Below are 21068 nucleotides of genomic sequence, written 5' to 3' on the forward strand. Positions count from 1 at the left end.
TTCTACTTCATGTTTAAATCAACATGTCACCTATTGGTGAAATTTGTGTTCTTACACCAGATTTTCAAGGCATTCTGGCTTTGAATTCTGTCAGTTTTTTGGTTTGGAAATAAACTATGTAGGAAGGTGAGCCTCTAAGGGTAGATTTGCTCAATCTCGGACTGAAGAAGACACGAGCAGTGACAGATCTTACTGTACAGATGTCTTGGTGTGATCATAACACCTGCCCTCTTCTGCTACAGGTGTGCTGGCAAACTGTCGCGTCATGAACAGAAGCTGGAGATAAAGATGACATCTGGAAGCAGCTGAAGCTGTCAGGCTTCATGTCTCCATCCTCCCCTGAGGGAGGACAAGAAGATGAGTGTCACCAATCATCCCTCCATCAACATCCTGACCATCATCTTCCTGGTTCTGTCTACTACAGGTGAGATGGTTTCGTTTGGACGTACACACACAACCGCCGTTCGTTATACACACGTCTGAATTCTGCTGATAGAAGCAAACAGAGAGACTCTTAGAAATATCAAAAACTGACAGTTCAAAAGCACATGGAAATTTCTTCATCTGTAGGTATTTTGGGAACTGTGAAGAATCAGAAATTAATAAATTTATTGGTCATACTGTAAATATGCACAAATATGATATTTCCAAATTTTTGGATTATTTTAAATGATTTGATAATATACACATTAATTGACGTAATTTTATAAAAAATATAAAAAATATATTTAATATAATTTTTACTATAGGTGCAAATTGACAGTTATAATTTGCGCAAAAAAAATATTATTATTATTTTTTTTTTCATTGAATCATAGTAAATTTTTCACTTTCATTTGTATTGATTTTAGTTAATAATGTACTAATTAAAAAGTTTTCATGGGAAATGCACGATTAAACACTTGCTTCATATTAGTTTCATTTTTTTTTGGATAACTATTTAATAATATTTTAATTTATTACATTTAAAATTTAATAAGAGCATTTAACTTTATTAGGTGCAAACTGGCAGATGATTTTCGCAAACATTTAATTATTTCTAAATTAAATTGCACAGTAAATATAAACATTTTATTATATAATTTTTTTTGGTTTGAGTTTGTTTAAATGTTTATGTACTGTAAATAGTACACATATTACTTTTACAATTCTGGATCCTTTTAAATTGTTGTATAATATTTTAATTTAATATTTAATTGAGTTAATTTTCAATTGAATTTATTATGAGAAAATTGACAGTCATAATTTGTGCAAACACAATTATTTAAAATGAACAAATAAAATAAAATTGGAATATTTACTGTGATTTAACTAAAAAAAATTATTATTATTTATCATTTATATTTAATATACATATATTTAAAAACATATAAAAAATTCTTATTATTTTGATTCTTCTTATAGTTTTTAAAATGTAGTAATTCATATTTTTACAATGGGAAAAAGAGGTTAAACATTAAACTGGGAAACTAAATGATAAAGACATATTTCAAGACAGATTTCAAGTGACCACAACAGAGTTGAAACCCATTTGTTTCAATAATCAACCCGTGGGACATAAAGGTGCCTGTAGATGAAGAAACATCCTCTTATCAGATTTACCGCTCTCATACAGCCTTCTTTTCCCAGCATCTCTAAGCTGTCCAATTAGTTTCTTCCATTGTCCATCTGTGTCTCACTGTGAGTTCTGCCTCCGCTGGGAGACATTGATCGGGTGCGAGATTGTGGGAGATTACAGGTCATAAAGCTGGATCAAATCAAAAAACCTCTTTAATTATTAAAGACAAGCGTGAGTCATTCACTCTGCAGCAGAATCTAAAGCCTTGGACAGCAACGAGAAAATCATCAAGAAAAACAAACAACCACGAACACAAAATATCATTAAAATATCACATATTTCATTACATTTTAAAACAACATATACACACAAATATACATGGATCAAAGACAAGACATCCTGTAATCCTTAAAAGTCTTTTAATGCCATCGAATTATTCTGGTTCTAAATATGGCAGATTTATATTTTGCATATTTTTTGATATACTCTGAATGACTTATTTTCTGTAAAGGATGATAAAAATGCACGATAGTCATTACTGTATTTTATGTTCAAAAAGTAAATTATACACATTTAAAGCTGCATTATATAGAGAGAGTGACACTTTGAGTGAATGTAGTGATGTTCTAGTGAAAACATACACAAACACGTGTGTGTGTGTGTGTGTGTGTGTGTGTGTGTGTGTGTACATCTTCACTAGATCACTATATTCACTAGAAGTGTTAACTTACTTTAAGTCTGTAAGGACAGTTTTATGACATGCCAATAATATGAAGTGAATTTTAATACCAAGTGAAATATGATGTTTGTTTTTCACTTTGTATTTAACATACTGTTGCTATGGCTACCTCCTCAGGCGAACACGACGATGTTTGCTTGTAAACAAATCAGGTTGAGTTTTGTTTAGTATGTCTGCACCACCAACTCTCGGTGATTGAGATTCAGAACAAGTAGATGTGGTGCGGCAGCAAGAAAAGTAGTCTCTCTTTGACGTCTGTGGTCTGCTGGTTCAGTTTGAGTAGTTCAGGGGGAATCGTGTCAACATGGGTTAGTCGCCCAGACCTCACTGTCACTCTCTGTTTTGAGTTCAGAGATGAATAATGAAGCAGAACTATGACTGTCATATATTAAAAACACGCCTTGCAGCATTGCTTTTGTGCCGTGCTCAGACCAGTGAGAAAAGTTTTTCTGCTTCAGAACACCATCCAGTTTCTGAGAGGTCCACTAAATGTGCAGATGGTCATTAATTCAGGGGGAATTATAACTGAAACTCACTGAAATGCATACTGAGTTGCTAGTTGAATGTATGCAACAAAACACATTACGCTGTGGCTTAATTGCATTTATGACATGATGATATTTATTACATATAATTTTATATTTACAATTCATTGTATTTCTATTGTATTATTATATTATTATGTTTATATTTATTAATTGTATTATTATATTATATCTATTTAGTTTCTTAAAAATATAGATCTTATATTTACTTTTTACTTCCACAATATGTCTTATATATTATATTATATCTTTAATATGAGATTACCTATGATTTTATATTTACAATTATATATATATATATATATATATATATATATATATATATATATATATATATATATATATATTTATACTTATTATTATTATATATCTTTAATAAAATATTTAGTATATGTCTATTACAAATATAATAATACTTTTATTTATATTATATTATATTAATTATTATATTTTATTATATTGTGATCCTTATATATATTATATTAATTATTATATTTTATTATATTGTGATCCTTATATATATTATATTAATTATTATATTTTATTATATTGTGATCCTTATATTATTTATTTTAATGTTATCTTAAATATGACTTTATATCTTAACTATATTAAATATAATTTAATTTTAATATAATTTAATTTAATATTATATTTAATATACACAATATTATATTAAATCTTAAATGTGACATTTATTACATATTAATTATTATTATTAGAATTTGACTTCATATCTTATATTTGCAATTCATTTATCTTCTGTACTACGGCATTATATTATATTATATTATATTATATTATATTATATTATATTATATTATATTATATTATAGTATAGTATAGTATAGTATAGTATAGTATAGTGGTGTGCACTGATAAACTGTTTACAATAAGAGAACATGCTTCCAGAAAGTATATAGGGTTAAAAAAACAAAAAACAAAGACTAGATAAGTTTACTATCTCATAATCACCAGTGTTGCCAAATCTAAAGTTTTCCTGCAGAATAGGGCTACTTTAATAATGTTGCCGCGGGTTGTTTTTCCATGTCAGCGGGTTGAAGCGATGCTAATAGCGTATAGCACCTAAAATATGAATTTTACCAGAGGAACCCTGCCAAAAAGAGTGTATTTGACCCCCCCTGAACATGATTTTTACCTGGGGACTCCCTGTAAACCAAACTGGGCTAGTTTTGAGTATCAATTGGGCGGGTTTTGAAGTGAAATCCTGGCATCCCTGCATATCACGCTCACTGTCCTGTTTATGATTGTCTTCCACACAGCTCTCTCTGCTCACTTTCGGGTGTGTGAGCCTTACACCGATCACAAGGGGCGCTACCACTTTGGATTTCACTGTCCTCGTCTCTCGGACAACAAGACGTACATGTTCTGTTGCCACCATAACAACACGGCCTTCAAGTACTGCTGCAACGAGACCGAGTTTCAAACAGTCATGCAGGTCAACCTGACCACGTCTCCAGACGGCTACGCTCACAAGTGAGTCTCCTGCCTTCAACTACAAACACAGTGCTGACTCCAGATCCTTAAACCGGAGAAAAGTTTCAACAAGTCATTTCTATGTTATGATTCAGTACAGTGATCCTGGAGTTTCTACTGACACTAAAAGCCTGGTTGCAACAGCACACACACACAAAATGAATCTGGTTACCAGTGGCAGGTTTATTTCTCAGATATTATCCTTTTGCCCCAACAAGTGTGTCCAAACAAGTAAAGGGTTATAGACATGTGAGTAGTATAGTATACATGTACGGCTGGTCATGTGATCTCAACATGGTACTGTAAAAAAAATACTAAGAACTTCATTTGAAAAAGGCCAACATAATTTGATGGTTCTGATATGACATAGCATTATTATTACATGATATATACTACATATTGTACAAAACGTCCATCACATTTGTAGTTATTAGTTATTATATATCATGTACCTAGGTACATACAGTAGATATTAGTTAGCTTCTCTTTTTTATAGTCTCAAATGGAATAAGTTTTATCATAGTACTCATTTTTGTTTTTTGATCTTTGGATAATGTTGCATCATATATGATAAAAGCCAGACATTTTAACAAAAATACTATGACCCAGTTTGTTTTTGTTCCTCATTAAACTGTTTAGGCAGTTTTATGTCACCAGTTTACAATTATCATTATTAATATTATTATTATATCAAATAATAAACAACCAATAATTCATACTATTGACAATTAAATACATCAAAAAAGCCTAATTAAATTAATATTTAAAATAATAATATTATATTAGTCATTTAAATGTTTATCTACTATATACTACGTATATTGATAGATATTTAAAAATATCTGTTTCTTGTTTTAATATAAAATATTATCAAAAAATGTTAAATTTTAATTGTCACTGAAACAAAAATTAATATATTCAGTCTACAATTCCCAACACACTTTGATGGATCATATTGTAAATTAATATTCATTACAATATGAATCATATTTAAATATTTAAAATATTTGGGGTAAATATAAAATAAGAAAAAAATCTATATATTTGTGAAAATGTATTTACCATTTATCAATTCATGTATTTATGCATGCATTTTCATGGCTCCAGAGCACCAGATATTTCAGAAATACTGCTTAAATTATGAAATATTAATTTGAGTTTAAATTATGAAGTGACAAAATAGAGCAGCTGTGTCAAGGTCGTCGTTATACATAACTGACATCAGAATAATGCTAATGACCACTTGAATCAAGTATTCCAGAGCGCTGCATGTGAAAGTTTTTTTGACAGATCATAAAAGCCAAATCTTTTTTCTCTTTTTTTGATGTCGCACCAGTTCTGTTTACTTGTTGACGCTATGAAATGCTTCCATTCTCATCAAATATTAACTGAAAGTACTAACTGCTCTCAGATCAGGGTACCAGCCTCACACTCATGACAGCTAATGATGTGGAAATGTCTGAGGCTGCGGTGTGCTGCTGCGCTCTCAGGCAGGATGAAGATCCTGAAAGTGCGGCCGTCCTTGTGGGAAGCCATTTCATTCTCATCTGTGGTCAGCAGGATGTAGCCAGTGATATTTACTGATGGCCTAAGGTTAAACCACCCAAGAGGACAGGAACCCGCATCTTTGGATGTTTCGGCATATAAAAGCATATCTAGTGCAGATTTGAGTTATTGTGCATCAAGCAATTGTGAGTCCAGGTTAAAATGAAGGAAAGCCACATCGACATCAACAACCCATGATAAGTGTCTGTGATTATGGCCAAAGTCCTTTTAGGCAAGTCGTGCCACTCGGGCGCCATCTTGGCAACGCCTCCGGGCAGCTATTTCAGACTAACAAGACCAGGCTCCTATCTAAACGAATGGGCAGAGAGTCAAAACTGCACTTTTACTGGTCACCGCGACATAAAAACTGCTTTTATAGAAACAGCAGTAAAAAAAAAAAAAAAAAAAATCACTGAAATTTTTTTATAACTTTGCTCCAAAATAAGGTTTAAAATGCCTTTTTCCCCACAGTTTATACTTTTACTATGCAAGCGCAAGGGTTCCTCAACTGGTTCAAAGGTTCAAACGAGTAGCCTAGTTAATATACATTTTAGTACAACATTGTCAGTGTTGACAGTTTTTGCTCAAATTGGTTAACGAAAATAGTTCCAAAGATCGTCCCCCGAGTCTGCTGTGCCCCTGCTTGAATGAATCAGCCATCTGAACGGCCCTACAGTGTCTTACTATATTAAGTGAAATTATTAATGATTTATAAGAATTTGATATGGAATATGCTGCACACATTTAACAAGGTTAGGGAAAAATGTCCTTTAACTAGGCACAAGTAAAGCCCTGGAAATCAATTTAAATAAATGTTAGTATGCAGTAACTTTTAGTTAAATAAAAGTCAAATAAAATTGTGCCCAGTGGAAATGCTGAGTGGTTAGTAATTTTAGAAAACCACCAGCCACAGTGGCTGGTAAGCAAAAAAGTTAATGTCAAGCGCTGATTATTAGAAATATTAAATCAATATTTCACACAAATAGAGGCACAATGCCGTGCACTGTTTGCCACAGAAAAAGTAAAACATTATATTGACATTAGTCATAGTAGTAGTAAATCTATAATTCATAATATTTCCGGCATACATTTTGCATCATATGAAGCAGCCAGTCACATATGATGTTCCTCCTAAATCCATTTTGGCAGTAGTATGTCACCAGTATTATTTTTATTATTATTATTATACAATAAATATAAAATTTTGCATTCTGCATAATGCATAATATTCATAATTCAGTAAATCATAAGAGCTTAATAAATGTAATATTTAATGTAATACAAATTTAACCATTTTAACATTTTACATTAATACTTTCGTTTTAAATACTGTTACCATTTGTGTGGCAAACATCTTGCATCATATGAGACAAAGCCAGTCACTTTCAAAAACTTTGTGACCCACTTTGCTTTTTGTCATCATAAATCTCTTTTGGCAGTAGTATGTCACCAGATATTTCTGGATTTGAAGCAATGAAACCTAGATAAACATCTGATCAATTTTCCGCTTAATGAAAGTTGACTTTCTTTAAGCAGACCGTTTGAAACTCTTTGATCTTTTTCCACATCACATACAAAAGTGAGGGTCCTTTTATTGCATGTATTACATTGCAATTAGTTTATAACTAGCCAGTAATTCAGCTTCATGTACTCGCCAAATCCAGTTTCACTTCCGTACCGTTGGACTCTGGGTACCAGCATCAAAGAGATCTGATATCACACACACTGCATCTGTTCCCCTTTGTTCTCCGCTCTAATAACACCATACATTATCGAGACCTCAATATTGTCCCTGTCAGTTGTGGCCTTGTCTGACAGCACAAGGCCTGTGCTTCATCAAAAAGTGAAAGTTTTGCTTTTACTGCACTTTTCTTTAAGTCTTGGCAGGGATTTATACTCAAAAGGAGCTGTAAAAGGGTTTATTAACACTGAATGGCTCATATAATGCTAATGAAGTCTGAATTTATTGAAGTACTTCAGTTTTTATAAGACCAATAATACTGTTAAAGAGTTTCCGTCCACTTTGCATGGTTTTTTGATACTGTATATCATAAAAACGTTTGTTTATGGCCATATAAAATGTTAAGTGCATCTAATACGTCCCTGTTTTCTCTGTCACAGCAATTACTCTGCATTAATCGGCGTGTGGATCTACGGATTCTTCGTCATGGTGCTGCTAGCGCTTGATTTTCTGTATTACTCAGCCATGAACTACGAGGTGTGCCGGGTTTATCTGGAGAAGTGTGGGTTGGGTGGCCGTTGGCTGAAACAGGCCCGTGGTCAGTGGCACGGCGAAGGGCAGGAGGAGAGGGATGGGCGGCCCGCTCAACCCGCAGCTCCGTCAGAACCTCAAGAGCAACATCATGAACACAGCTGCGGTCAGATCAGACACAGCCTGATGGGAGACACACAGAGCCCAGCACAGACCGCGCACAACACCACAACAGCCTGGTGAGTGAATCGCAAACCACACAGAAACATACTGAGTGCATCTGAAAATAACTGTTCTGGGTTCAGTTCAAGTTAAGCCCATTCAGAAGTACATGTGGCTTAGTGTTGATTACCGAGAAAGTAAAAAATCTCCCCAAAAATCCAATTCTACAACTTCATTGCAACACCATAAAAATCCTAACCCCCTAAAATGACAAAATGAAATTGTAAAATCGGCAATTGGAATCGATCACGAAAATTCCTGATCAGTGCATAGTTTTGTACTGTACATAGATCTGTAGAACAAGTGGGTTGGAAAACGATATTTTAAAAATAAAATACAAAAATGTACTTGAAAAGAAAACAGGTTCACTTTGAATAGCATGATTGTGTAGAGTAGTTGTGTTAGGATGAGTTGAGCAAGTCTTGCATATGTATTTCCTGGTTTGAAAGAGAGTTCCTGCTTAAAGAGGAAGTCATGGATAAAAAAAGATCAGACATGCATGCATACAAGTGAGAAAAATAAAGCCTACATATGTGAAAGTGACAAAATATGTATATGAATGTTAGAATGTAGGCATATAAAAAATAAATAAAGAATACCTATATGTGTGGAAGTGTAAATATATGTGCGTCAAAGTCAGAATACATGTATGTGTTGAAAAGTAAAAGTGCATATATGCAAGCAGAAACAAATGTATGTGAAACAAGAATGTACTCTATGTGTGTGAGTTAAAATACATATGCAAAAGGAGAATGTATGTGTGTGAGAATAGAAATGTATGTATGCAAAAGGAGAATGTATGTGTGTGAGAATAGAAATGTATGTATGCAAAAGGAGAATGTATGTGTGTGAGAATAGAAATGTATGTATGCAAAAGGAGAATGTAATTGTGTGAAAGCGTCAGAATGGCTCGTAGTAAAGTGACGTAAATGATACTAAACAATGGTTTTGCCTGCAGTGTCTTGCCTTGATTGGCCCAAAAATGTGGCTCCATTTATCTCGCTGTAACCTCCAATTTAGCTTTTCTTTACCAAAAAAAACAAAACAAGTGACAAGACAAAAATTATTATAGTGGATTGAGGTTAAATTGTACTGAACCTGAAATTTTTTAAACACACTCTTTCATAATCCGCACAATTCATGTAAATGTATCCCCACATTCTTAACACTACACTAGAGGAGTTTACTCACACTGACGGGTGTATATCCTCTCAGGGGGTGCAGCACGATTACACATAATTGGCCATGAACCAAAAGCATCATAATCATCCAGAGCTGCAGATCCAACACTTTTAAAAATACCTTTTTCTACACAAACACAAGATCCGTTTGCTAGGAGAACTAGGTCGCAATCAAGAATCATTTTGTCTGTTACTAGAGTGCTGTCCTTGATTTTGACATATACAGGTCAAAAATTGTAAAAAGTAAAAAATAAAATAAAAAAAACCTTCACTACAAACTCTTAAAATACATATAATAAAGTGCCTCTTTCATTGAGGAAAGTTCAAGTAATGATTTTGTCTAGATCATCTAGATTTTTACAGTTGTTTTCAATTAATTGTAAATGATGAAGTAGAACTTTGAGTCATATTAACTGATCTTATTTTTTATATTTATCATCATTTACTGTATCACTTGAATAATAGCATTTGTCGTTCAACATTAACAGTTTCTTTCAGATGCTGCTACTAGGGCTGCACGATGTGTCGTTTAAGCATTGATATTGTGATGTACGAATCCACGATAGTCACATCGCAGGATGTGCGATGTAGGCTGTCTAGTTGATCCATCATTCATTAACTGTACGGGCCAGCTGCTTCTGGCCCTTGACGAATGTGATTTGCGGATTAATTGCACAGCTTAAACATCATAGAGTGAAAGTTTATCATTTGCATGTGTTTTTAAGTCCTGTCAGTTGAACAGGGCAGAAAGAGAGAGAGAGTGAGGGAGAGAGAGCAAGACAGCGCATAGATGTTTAAATCATTTAAAATGAGAATCTAAGTGTGCTCACCCAAATTTTTGTAAGAAAAAATTAGATTAGATTTCATATCGCAATATATATCGCAGAAAAATAAAATATCGCAATGTCATTTTTTCCCAATATCGTGCAGCCCTAGCTGCTACACAGTAGCCACTTTTCCACCAGGGCTAAAAATGGGCCGGGTGCAGCTAAAAGCCTCGAACCTGTATCAACGAGGCCAAAATAGCACTGTGTTTCTGCCGTCAGGCCAGAAGCTCCGCTGCGATTCACTAAAACCCGCTCTTTACCTGCCCCTCAGTAACAAAAGTATCAATGTTTTACTATAATAAGTGATATATTGATCATAATTAATTAATTTATCAGGATTTAAAATTAGTTCCACATAAATAGCGTTAAGAACATAGCCTGCTTATTCAGTCAAGTTTCTGTCTATTTGCAGTCACAGTAGTCTACATACAGTATATCACAAACCATTATTATATTTTTATGACATAAGCTACTCAGAGCTAAACTCTTGAAACCACACATTTGACAAATAAAATATGTTGATAAATAAATACACGATTGTGATAGAGAATAAGAAGCTGAAGTCTGATTTCTCTGACGCTCTTCAGACGTGGAAAAACTCTAGCCCCAGGTGGCCCGCTTTGGCCTAAGGTTTTTGTCGGGCTAAAAAATTCGGGCCATTGGCCCCAAAGAAAAAGCACCGAAGATGCATGATCAAACACTGCAAGTGACAGCGACTGGCCCTGGCTCGCACTAGCATGCCTGCTTTTGGCAGGACAGTGGAAATTTGGCTAGTGAGTGAAAGATCATGAATATAATATTGTCTGTTGCGAAACAACCAGAATTCAATTGTTTTCTATCATTTTATAATATGACATTCACAATGCAATATTCAGGGTAAAAGTCTGGATATGAAACATTTTACACTACAAAAAAAAAATAAAATAAAAAATACTTGTTTTGTATTTTCATTTGTTTTTTAGAACAATTATCAAATCATTATATATTTGTCATTGGTTTGTTTTTATGTGGCTGTGCTGAGTGGCCCCACCCACAGTAAAATCTCATTGGTCAAATATACTCCATTCAAATATACTCCATTCATACAGCTGTATTGTCTTCAGATATGTTCTGATTGGCTGAGATTTGGTTGGTTTGTGCAGCATTTTTGCTTTCAGTGGAGTTTTTTTTTTTTTTTTTTTTGTTAAAATATCGAGACATTCTTAAATCAAATGGCATACATTTACTTGACCAGCAAAATTCATAAATCTAATGTTATTTTCTGAAAAAAATTAAGTATGCTTATACTGTACTTAAAAACTGAAATAAAATTTTTGCCAATAAGTAAAATAAAATTAACAATTTAAAAAGTTGTTTTTCTTACCTCATTGGCAGATGTTTTTTTCTTGTTTTAGGCATAAATGAGTTTTGTTTTTGATATAGTAATGTTTAGATATTTGTAATGGAAAACAACACAAAAGTACTGAAAAGAAGCCTCATTTAGGGTGTAGGGACATAAGGGGTTTATTGACATTTTTCAGAATCCCATGATTTCTGCCCCCACAGAAATTAATTCAAATCTGAAATGAGTAAATGATGACAGAATTGTATTTTGGGGTGAACTATCACTTTAAACATAGTTTGACAGGTCTTTCAAGTATTTGATCGCTAGAACCCCACTAACTCTGAACTCCAGCGACTGGTCCGTGGGTGTGCTGTCTGAGGAGGAACACAGACAGACACACACTATTCTCTTACAGTACACAAGTTTGTCAGCAAGACGCTGCAGCCGTGTTAGTCTGAGTGAATACCCTATCTAATTAAGCCTGTCATTTGTGCTGAACCCTTTCATTAACAATCACAGCAGTCTCTGAAAGCTTCAGCCTCCGAGTGGAGACTTTGAAACTGTTGTGAGACAAATAATACGAGATGAGTATGACACTGAGATTTCATGTGTGAGCTTTAAAGCAGACACGACTCCAAAGAGCTTCAAGCGATAAATCACATCTTTACGTAAATCTAAGTTTAACTAATTATGACATCTGACACACTACATGATGTTTTGTTGATCACTTGTTTTCTATTATGTGGGTGTGTTGGGTGGCCCCGCCCAGTGTGAAATCTCTTTGGTCAAAAACTCTACCCATATAACTGTGTCGTTTTATATATATATATATATATATATATATATATATATATATATATATATATATATATATATATATATATATATATATATATATGTGTGTGTGTATATATATATATATATATATATATATATATATATATATTATACAATAAAATAATAACTATATAAAGATAGATAAGATAAATAATTGTATTTGATTTATTATTGTATGTGATTCAAGTCATAATAATAAAAATATTAATGCTTACATACATAATAATAATAGACAACTGAGAAGATGCACAAATCCACTTCATTTTCAGTGTTTATTTGCGCATCTTCTCAGTTAACAACGGCTCTGTGTAATAACAGCTGCTCTATGTGAAATCACGACGAGATGCACGTAACGATCAGCAGATCATGATCGGAGCAGCCCTAATATATATATATATATATATATATATATATATATATATATATATATATATATATATATATATATATATATATATATATAAACATACATAGAAATAATAATGATGGTAATAATAACAACAAAAATAAAAATACTATTTACTATTATATTTTATATATGATAGGTACAAAGCCGGTTTTGATTTCTCTGCAGTCTATAGTAAATTAGTTCTTTAGTGTATAGTGGCACTGAAAAAGCACCGCATGCTGTTGGACTAGCTGAAGACATGAACTGCCTTTCATAAGAGTTTGATGGTCGAAATCTTTAAAGCCCCTTACCCAAGAGCATTGTTGGAATTTACAGAATTGAGTACAGCTCAGTGGGGAACATCTGTTAGAAAGAAAAAAAAACAACAGAAAAAGACGACCACAAATGGAGGTCCCTGACTAAAATAGAACTAAGTGAATTCAATTACTGCTTTATGGTCTATTCATAAAGCCGTTTATATGGTCGGATCACTCTTTGCCCGTTTACTGTGTTTTTATTTGAGGGCTACGTGCCGTTTCCCTCCTGCTGGCCTGAGAAAACACTGCCATGGTCTTTAAATGGCATCTGATTCTTATATTGTATGATCTAGAGAAGGGCAGAGGCCCCGGGGAATGATGGGGGAAGATCTTGTGTGCTCTCTCTGCAACATCTGGTTTGACTGGCAAGTCATGCATGGGAATCAGCTTTAAATGCCTATAAACAGGACACATTTTATTAAGAGCCATATTTCACTGCCACCTTAAGACACACTGAGCTTCTCTGATGGTTTATGCGATTAGATCCTGGTTGCTCAGCATGTCAGATTGATGGTTTTTTGGACATTGTCAAACACAAAAGAAAACATTTATTGCTAACTTGTTCATTATTGCTTTAAGGACATTGCTGAAATCTCTTCTGAATCTCTGGATGGCACACGTGGGATTACAGTGGTCTTTTTTCTTTCCTTCTCAGATGTTCCTCCTAACAAAACTGCCTCTTTTTTACTCTCAGTTTAAATGCATCACTGTCAATGAGAAACAGATGTGATGAAATTTAAAATAGTTATTCAAAGTAGGGTTGAAAAAAAAATTACAGATTCAATTTCCATGGCGTTTGTTCCTGTCAACGATTCTCACACATGCATTCGATTCTTAAAATGTGAATGTGTTCTTTTGCTTCATTTTTGCAAGCACTAAACACAATTGTTGAAGTCCAATTTCTGATTTAATGACTGAGTCTGTACATATTAGCGAATCACAAATATTAACCAGTGAAGTCAGATTCCTGTGAAAATTAGTCTTATGGGCTAGGTCTTTAGTGTATCGCAAACATGTGGCATGACCAGTGATTTCTAATTCCAGAGAGAATGATGCATGAGCTGATTCTTTTTAGCAAATCCACAAACATACAGCATGACCAGTGAAGTCAGATTCCAGAAAGAATGACTCTTATGAGTCATTTCTTTAGAACGAATCAAAAATATAAAGTGTGACCAGTAGAGTCAAATTCCCAACAGAAAGACTCTCATGAACTAGTACTTTAGCGGATCACAAACACTCAGGGCAACGATTACAGAGAAAATGAATCTTGAAAGTCAGATTCCTAAAAGAATAACTCTGAGTCAGTTTTTTTTTTTTTGTGAATCACAAATATACAGCACAGCCAATGCAATCTGATACCTAATGACTTTTATGTGCTGATTCTTATTTTAGAATGAAACACAAACACATCTTGACTAGTGAAAGCTATTGACTCTTCTGAACTGTTTTTTTTTAGTAAATCACAAACATTTTTTTTATCCAGGTGGAGCATTTTCTTAATTAATCTGACTCACTTACTGAACTGTGAATTATTTGTCCAGATTGATAAAGTGTTATACAGTATACTGTGCTTAAGGTTTGTGAGACCTTTTTTCATGATAGAATGCTTTGTTAAAGATATACACTTTATCAGTGGTAACTTAAATCGCATTATCAATTGTTACGGAACTTGTTAAATGCAATACAATTCTGAAGAGACACGCATGTGTCTGGCTGTATGTAGATGGTTCTAGGTTATTGTTGTGCTAATGTTAGCATTGGTTAACCTCTCAGTCTCCTGCTGTTCTGGGACTGATCTCCCAGCATGCACTCTGCCCTAGTCTGGTCAGGTATGCATATGTCTGCTTCACACCAGAGACATACCCTGGATTCAGAGAAAGATCTTGGAGGCAGCACATGGTGTATTATTAGAGAAGGTCTGCCAACTCACGGTCTCTCCCTCTCTTGTACTGTGGGCAGATTTCTGTAAGAGCACACAGTGAAACCTGCACTTGTCATGTCCACTTGAGTGCGTGTGCTCCAAGAGCTGTACCAAACACGGGCCACAGAGTGTGACATTTCTGCTGTCCGCCTCTTCAGACACACACACACACGGATGCCATGTTTTGCCAGTTACATGAATGGACAAAGCTTCTGCACATATTACACTTTGAATATTTGATGAATATTGTGCTCAAAATTCATTTATAAATTGCATTGACTTTTTTTCCATTAAACAGATGCCTTGCAGCTGTCCTTGAGCATTCTCTTACATCTTATCTTCTACAGCACCACTTATCTCACCTCTAAACATCAAATAAAGCAATCAATACACTTTAAATGTCGAGCAGAGGCCTCTTTCTCTCTAAATAGGCAGTTCTTGGTCTATTCAAGGTGTGTGCATCTTTGTGTTTGTAATAAGATGCTATATATAGTAATGAAATCAAGTCAGCTTTCAGTCAGTTGTCTTTTCTAGCTCTTGCCAAATTAATCCAGCAACAGAATGATGCAGTGAGCTAATTATCTGTCAGATGGGTGATTCTATGTTAGTGGACAGATGCATTTTCTCACTATTATTGGTCACAGATTAATCCAAGAACAAAAACTTACACGGTTTAAAAATATATACTACCGGTCAAGTTTGGAATTAAAATTTTTTAAATGTTTTTGAACGTAGTCTGATGAAAAACAAATGTTTTTTTTATAATGTTGAAAAAGATTTCTGTTACAAATAAGTCCTGTTCTTTTGAAATTTCCATTCTTCAAAGAACCCTGAGCAAAAATATTCAGCGGAAAAAAAACTATTTTCAACACTGATAATATGAACAATTATTAATAGTTGAGCATCAATAACTGATAATAACTAAGCACTAAATCAGCATTTTAGAATTATTTCTGAAGGATCATGTGACAAGTAATGATGCTGAATGGATGTAATATAATGTTAAGTAATGATGAATAATGATTCAACTTTGCATCACAAATTTAAATTATATACTTATTTAATACTTAAATTTCTTTAAATTATTTACATTTGAAAAAAATATTCAAATAGAATATTATAATTAAATTTTTTATAACATTTCATTATAACCAGTTTTTGTTCCATTTTTTTACTAATCAATGCCTTATGCTCCTTTTTATTTATTTTTTTAAACAGAGACTGACCAAATGCAAGGAACAACTGTTGGAGTCCCCTGGTGAGGAAGTGCATTGTGGGAAGTGTAGTACATGCCCCTGCCACATGGACCTACATGTCACAGGGGCCCATTGGCCCCAAGCCTCTCGATGTGGCCCAAATCTCACAGAGCACAACCTCCAACAACCCCTCGACAAACCCAGAACCTCAACTCAGAGCCAACTGGAAATGGTCCAGTGGTGGAACAAGACATTCTGAAGAGCAGCTGTAGCGAGATTTGTGCAACTCCAGAACCAGACTTCAGACCAAACTGGACTTCGATAGACACAGAACTCACCCAAGACTTCTTTGGAGGACCTATGTAGCCGTTTCTGCACCATTTTGTGAGCTGGTCTGGATTAAACTCTCTGTAACTGTGCAGTGTCGGTTTATTTATTCGTAGTCAGGGAAAACGTTGAGTGATGAATGAAGACGTCAAACATCATTTAAAAGATCCAAGCACTCTCATAACTCAATACTAGAAGTTTAATGACCTTTTTGCGTAAATATCAAAACTCACATGTCGTGGGTGGTTTTGCAGTGAAGATGTGAAATGAAATAGTATGGTGAATGTCTGTTTTTGACTACTGTTGTGATTTGACATTTTCTCATCTGTAAGAATCAGTGAGGTAGCAAATTGTGTTAAATTGCATTTTTTTTAATCACCCCACACATTTTGTTTCATGGCCTGTAGAGTTCATTGTGTATGTTTGTCAGGGTGTTTTGAGACCTGAAGAGGTTTTGTTCAGCGGTACACACTCTATTATTGATATTGATCGGTTGAGTTCATTTAGACTTTAGTTTCTGAGTGAAATGCCAAAATAAAAACAAGATTGCACACTCCATTGAACATGACAAAGCAGACAGTCACACACTTACAGAAATGTCAGCAAAGAAGAAAAAATTTACATTCCCTTTGTTTACCTTGATTTTGTAAGGAAGGCATTACCCAGCTAACAATGTTCTTAGAATGCTTTGCTAGCATTCCCATAAACATGTTATTTCTGCATATTATCTCAACATTCAAAAATGTAGTTACTGTTATGTGAACATTAAGGGAATATTACATTTTATAAATTTCCACACATTATGTGAATGTTACTTTAGTATGTCCTCTTAACATTCTAAGTAACATTTAAAAAAAAATTGTTTTAGAAATGAAAAATTCCATGAAAAATGTAGAAATAATGTTTTTATGCTAACATTTTGAAAACATTATTAAAGACTAAATAACTCTGAATGAATATTCTATTATTATTAATGGACTGGAAGAACATTTGTTCATAACTTTAAATTAATCTTGCCAAACATTAGCCAAAGTTCTGAAAACATTCATTGTTAGCTGGGTATAAGCTTCTCATGCTTGTTGAAATTTAGCTAAACTTGATATAGCCAAGTAGAACATTTTCTTTCATCAACATGCTCGCTTGTTCTGTAGGAACATTACTGTCAACCAATCAGATTTTTTTCGATGATTTTTGGATTTGGTCAATGACTCTTTAATGGGAATGTTACAAAAACAACAAAAGACCAAGGAAAATCTAGGCCTACTTAGCTAATTTCCAGATTTCATCGAAAACAGAACAAGATTGCTCAAGTCTAACATAAACTTATTTCACGTGCACTGATAGCAGCAAGCTGAAGTGTGTAAAACAAGCTCTCCAGTCTTCGATTCTGCAACAAACTGGTTATAAAGAGTGTTTTGAGCAATAAGTTTAGAATATGCCTGTTGGTTGGAGTCCACCACGCAGTTGTTGGCAGACATCATCCCAATTACACTCATACAGGAGATCAGTGCCTCGTGTCATCTTTGGACTGAAGTAATTTGTGGTTCAGAAACGAGTTCAAGGTGGAGGTTATCAGATGAGATTACAAGAAGGAGATGTGATCTCTGATTTTAGCAGGTGTGAGTTTAATTATGGCGTCATTTGGCAGGAAGATTGACTGTGATTAATCATCTTTTCTAGAGAATATGGATACTCTGTTAAAGATGTTCGGGCACTGATAGGCCAGCATGAAATCACTGCCCACAGATTTCTGCAAAATTCACTCATTATTTACAAAGCTTGTACCCTGGTGTGTTTGTTCAGGTCAGTTTGACATATTTTGTAAAAAATAAAACCATTCCACAAAATTCAACTTATTTTCTTTGGCCACAATTACGAAAAATGCACAACCAAAAATGTGAAATTTGCAGATTCTGTGTGGGTTAAGGCATAACATGTCCAGGTCATATTTCACTTCTAAAATCAAAAGCAATAAATAAGAAACCATATTTTACATAAAGAAAATGAAGCACTGCTTTTGTTTTGCATGTCATTTTCATAACAGTGAAACACATTTTAAGTTCAAATTGCCTTTACCGTATTCCATCAGTATATTTTGCTTTTGAGTTTTCTGTTGTTATAATCATTACCAGTAAATGACTGTAATTACAATAAGGTATTTTTTTTTAATTAAAGTAATAATAAATAAAATGTAAAATAAGCATAAATGAAAAGCAGTTTGCTTTATGCTAAAAATAACATCATGAACATTAATTGAACAAAATAAAAGAAATCTAAATTCTTTAAATAAGCTTTGTTTTCTTTAGGCAAAATATAATTTCTTATTTTCCTTTTGACTATATTTGACGTTTTCTGAAAAATGCCTAGGATCAAGGAGGAGTTTGTATTTAGATTTCTATTTTAAACTCCACACAAAATCTGCACTAATAGTGGCATTTTCTGATTGCTAGCCATACTAAGTAATTTGACTGAACTCGTATTAGGGATCGGCATGCAATGGATGGGTTTTAAACAACTTTTTGCCACCCTCCAGGAGTCATTATTCAACCTTTAATCAACATGATGTTCTAGGAAACAAGGATCATTCCCATAATTGGATTCTCACCATTATGGAAGCTTGGATTGAAAGCCGAGATTTGCCGTTAAGTAATTGCAACTCTAAAGTCATCGCTGGAAAACCGTTTCACGTACAATAAATAAGTGTTTACCTAAAAAAGTCCAACGTCGCACTCCAGTCTCTACATCAACAGTTGCCTTACTGTCAATCTTCACCTGTACATACGGCTTTGTGGCTTTTACCCCACAACAGGTGGTCTGGTAAACACACACAAACACAACTCTCATCATTGTTTCACAATGTACAATGTAGCATTATGTTATACTTTGTACAACACAGGAAAAATAAACTTTTAGAAAGTTGCAGTGTTTGTTTGTGTTGTTCTTACCCACAGTTTGGCTTTCTAAATGAAGCATTATCTCCAGTAGACGCCTTTCTTGCTCTAGGCATGAGATTATTAGACATCAGCAGGGGGTTTCAGTCATACGCTGTTGGCGTCTGTATTCACTTAAACCATACACTGCCTTCAGTAACCCCCTCACCAACCCCAGAAATCATCCCACCACGCAGGTCATTAGATGTTTCGGAGTGGACACAGAGGGTGAACTGCACAGGGATGGATATTTTCTGTCCCACAGGCTTATAATCAGAGCATTGTAGATTTCTAGACGGGGTGATGTCTAGTCACTCGGGGTCATTATGTAGGCTGCTTTTAAAGTGAATAATGTGAGAATTTCCAGACATTGTGTCCGTCTGTCTGTCCAAGCCACCTACAAGTCTCTATTGCAATCTGCTTTCTTACCGCTCTCCGTCCTACATATTTCATTCATTTTTTTGACACTAACACCCACGACAAGGGATAAGAAAGGCTGAAAAATTGATGTTATGAATATAAACTAATAAAATACGAGCGTTAGGATGAAAAATGTCAGCCTCTTATACGTTTTCTGCTCAGTAACAGCAATGGTAAAAAAAATTACCCCAGTGCAATTCACCATTAAAAAGCCATCAGAGCATACATCCACCCGCACTTCGAGTCCCGGCCCATTCGTTGAGAGGAGATCCTCTTAAAACGGCCATAATGCTTTTACCATTTAGATTAAATTGAAGTCATTCACCGTATCCAATTTTACAAAACACATATTAAGGAAATTAAATCACGGGGGTGGATGGAGAGTAGTCTCGGTGAGAGATGCAATTTCCTGTTGACGTCAAGAATATGAGCTTGAGTTTCTCCAAAGTTTCTCCAAATAATGTGTTTGTAGTGGTCAACTGAAATTTGTTCACACGCTGACCACAATATTGAACAATATATTTACGATTTTAGCAAAGGTTTATAACTAACGAGCTATGGAAAAGTACATTTGAGCTCAGGATTTCAACTGAAAAATAACTGACTTTCCTGAGGTAAGTTAAATGTATCACGTCACAGTTTGTTCCCAAGCGGTTTAATTGACGTCTTTTCGCGGTTGAAACACTGAATAGGCGACTACATGAAAGTTTACACGTTTCAGTAAGCTGTACTGTATCTTTTAACGTACCTTATAATGTTCATTCATGATTTTCATAACTAGAAGAGCAAGCTATGATCGGTTTACGCGCTTCTTACTTCTGCTTCCGCTTGAACTGAAGGAGGACTCTGTCTGTGACAGAGCGTCGAAATAAGTTTGAATTTTAAATATTTTTATAACTACTTTTATAGCTTAGAATAGGGAATACAATAATATATTTTATTTAAAATTAATAGTTTTTTTTTTTTGAACATTCATTTCCCCACAAACGGTTCTTCAGATTCAAAATAATAAAGCGCGTCACATATGTGCGCGCGCACGTACACACAAATAAGTCGAGGAGTCTAATAAAGAAAAAGTT

At 34.2% G+C, this 21068-nt stretch overlaps 1 protein-coding gene and 1 long non-coding RNA gene across 3 annotated transcripts; one reads left to right on the forward strand and one right to left on the reverse strand.

Annotated features, from left to right (window-relative positions):
- The first annotated feature begins 231 nt into the window (after nucleotides 1-231).
- On the forward strand, nucleotides 232-17388 carry LOC113083291 (protein shisa-like-1a). 2 transcript variants are annotated; one of them, XM_026254438.1, is made up of 4 exons: nucleotides 232-424; nucleotides 4126-4339; nucleotides 8006-8335; nucleotides 16335-17388. In XM_026254438.1, coding segments are annotated over exons 1-4 (612 nt in total). In that variant the 5' UTR covers nucleotides 232-357; the 3' UTR covers nucleotides 16336-17388. The 2 variants fall into 2 exon arrangements, with proteins under 2 accessions (XP_026110223.1, XP_026110222.1); XM_026254437.1 differs by lacking the exon at nucleotides 16335-17388 and having other exon boundaries at nucleotides 8006-8339.
- A 129-nt stretch (nucleotides 17389-17517) lies between these two features.
- LOC113083292 (uncharacterized) lies at nucleotides 17518-20811 on the reverse strand. The gene is made up of 3 exons (XR_003283175.1): nucleotides 20738-20811; nucleotides 19585-19638; nucleotides 17518-19453 (listed from the first exon to the last, which is right to left on the reverse strand). It is a non-coding gene; the product is annotated as an uncharacterized LOC113083292 (long non-coding RNA).
- Nucleotides 20812-21068: the final 257 nt, after the last annotated feature.

The sequence above is a fragment of the Carassius auratus genome, unplaced genomic scaffold (genome assembly GCF_003368295.1).
Source record: "Carassius auratus strain Wakin unplaced genomic scaffold, ASM336829v1 scaf_tig00037534, whole genome shotgun sequence".
NCBI classification, from domain to species: Eukaryota; Metazoa; Chordata; class Actinopteri; order Cypriniformes; family Cyprinidae; genus Carassius; species Carassius auratus.

Excerpts from the sequence above, each read along its gene's own strand:
- LOC113083291 (XM_026254437.1), top strand. The coding sequence starts at position 358 with ATGAGTGTCACCAATCATCCCTCCATCAACATCCTGACCATCATCTTC. Across the intron at positions 425-4,125 it reads CCTGGTTCTGTCTACTACAG|CTCTCTCTGCTCACTTTCGG; the intron begins GTGAGATGGTTT and ends TCTTCCACACAG. Across the intron at positions 4,340-8,005 it reads CCAGACGGCTACGCTCACAA|CAATTACTCTGCATTAATCG; the intron begins GTGAGTCTCCTG and ends TCTCTGTCACAG.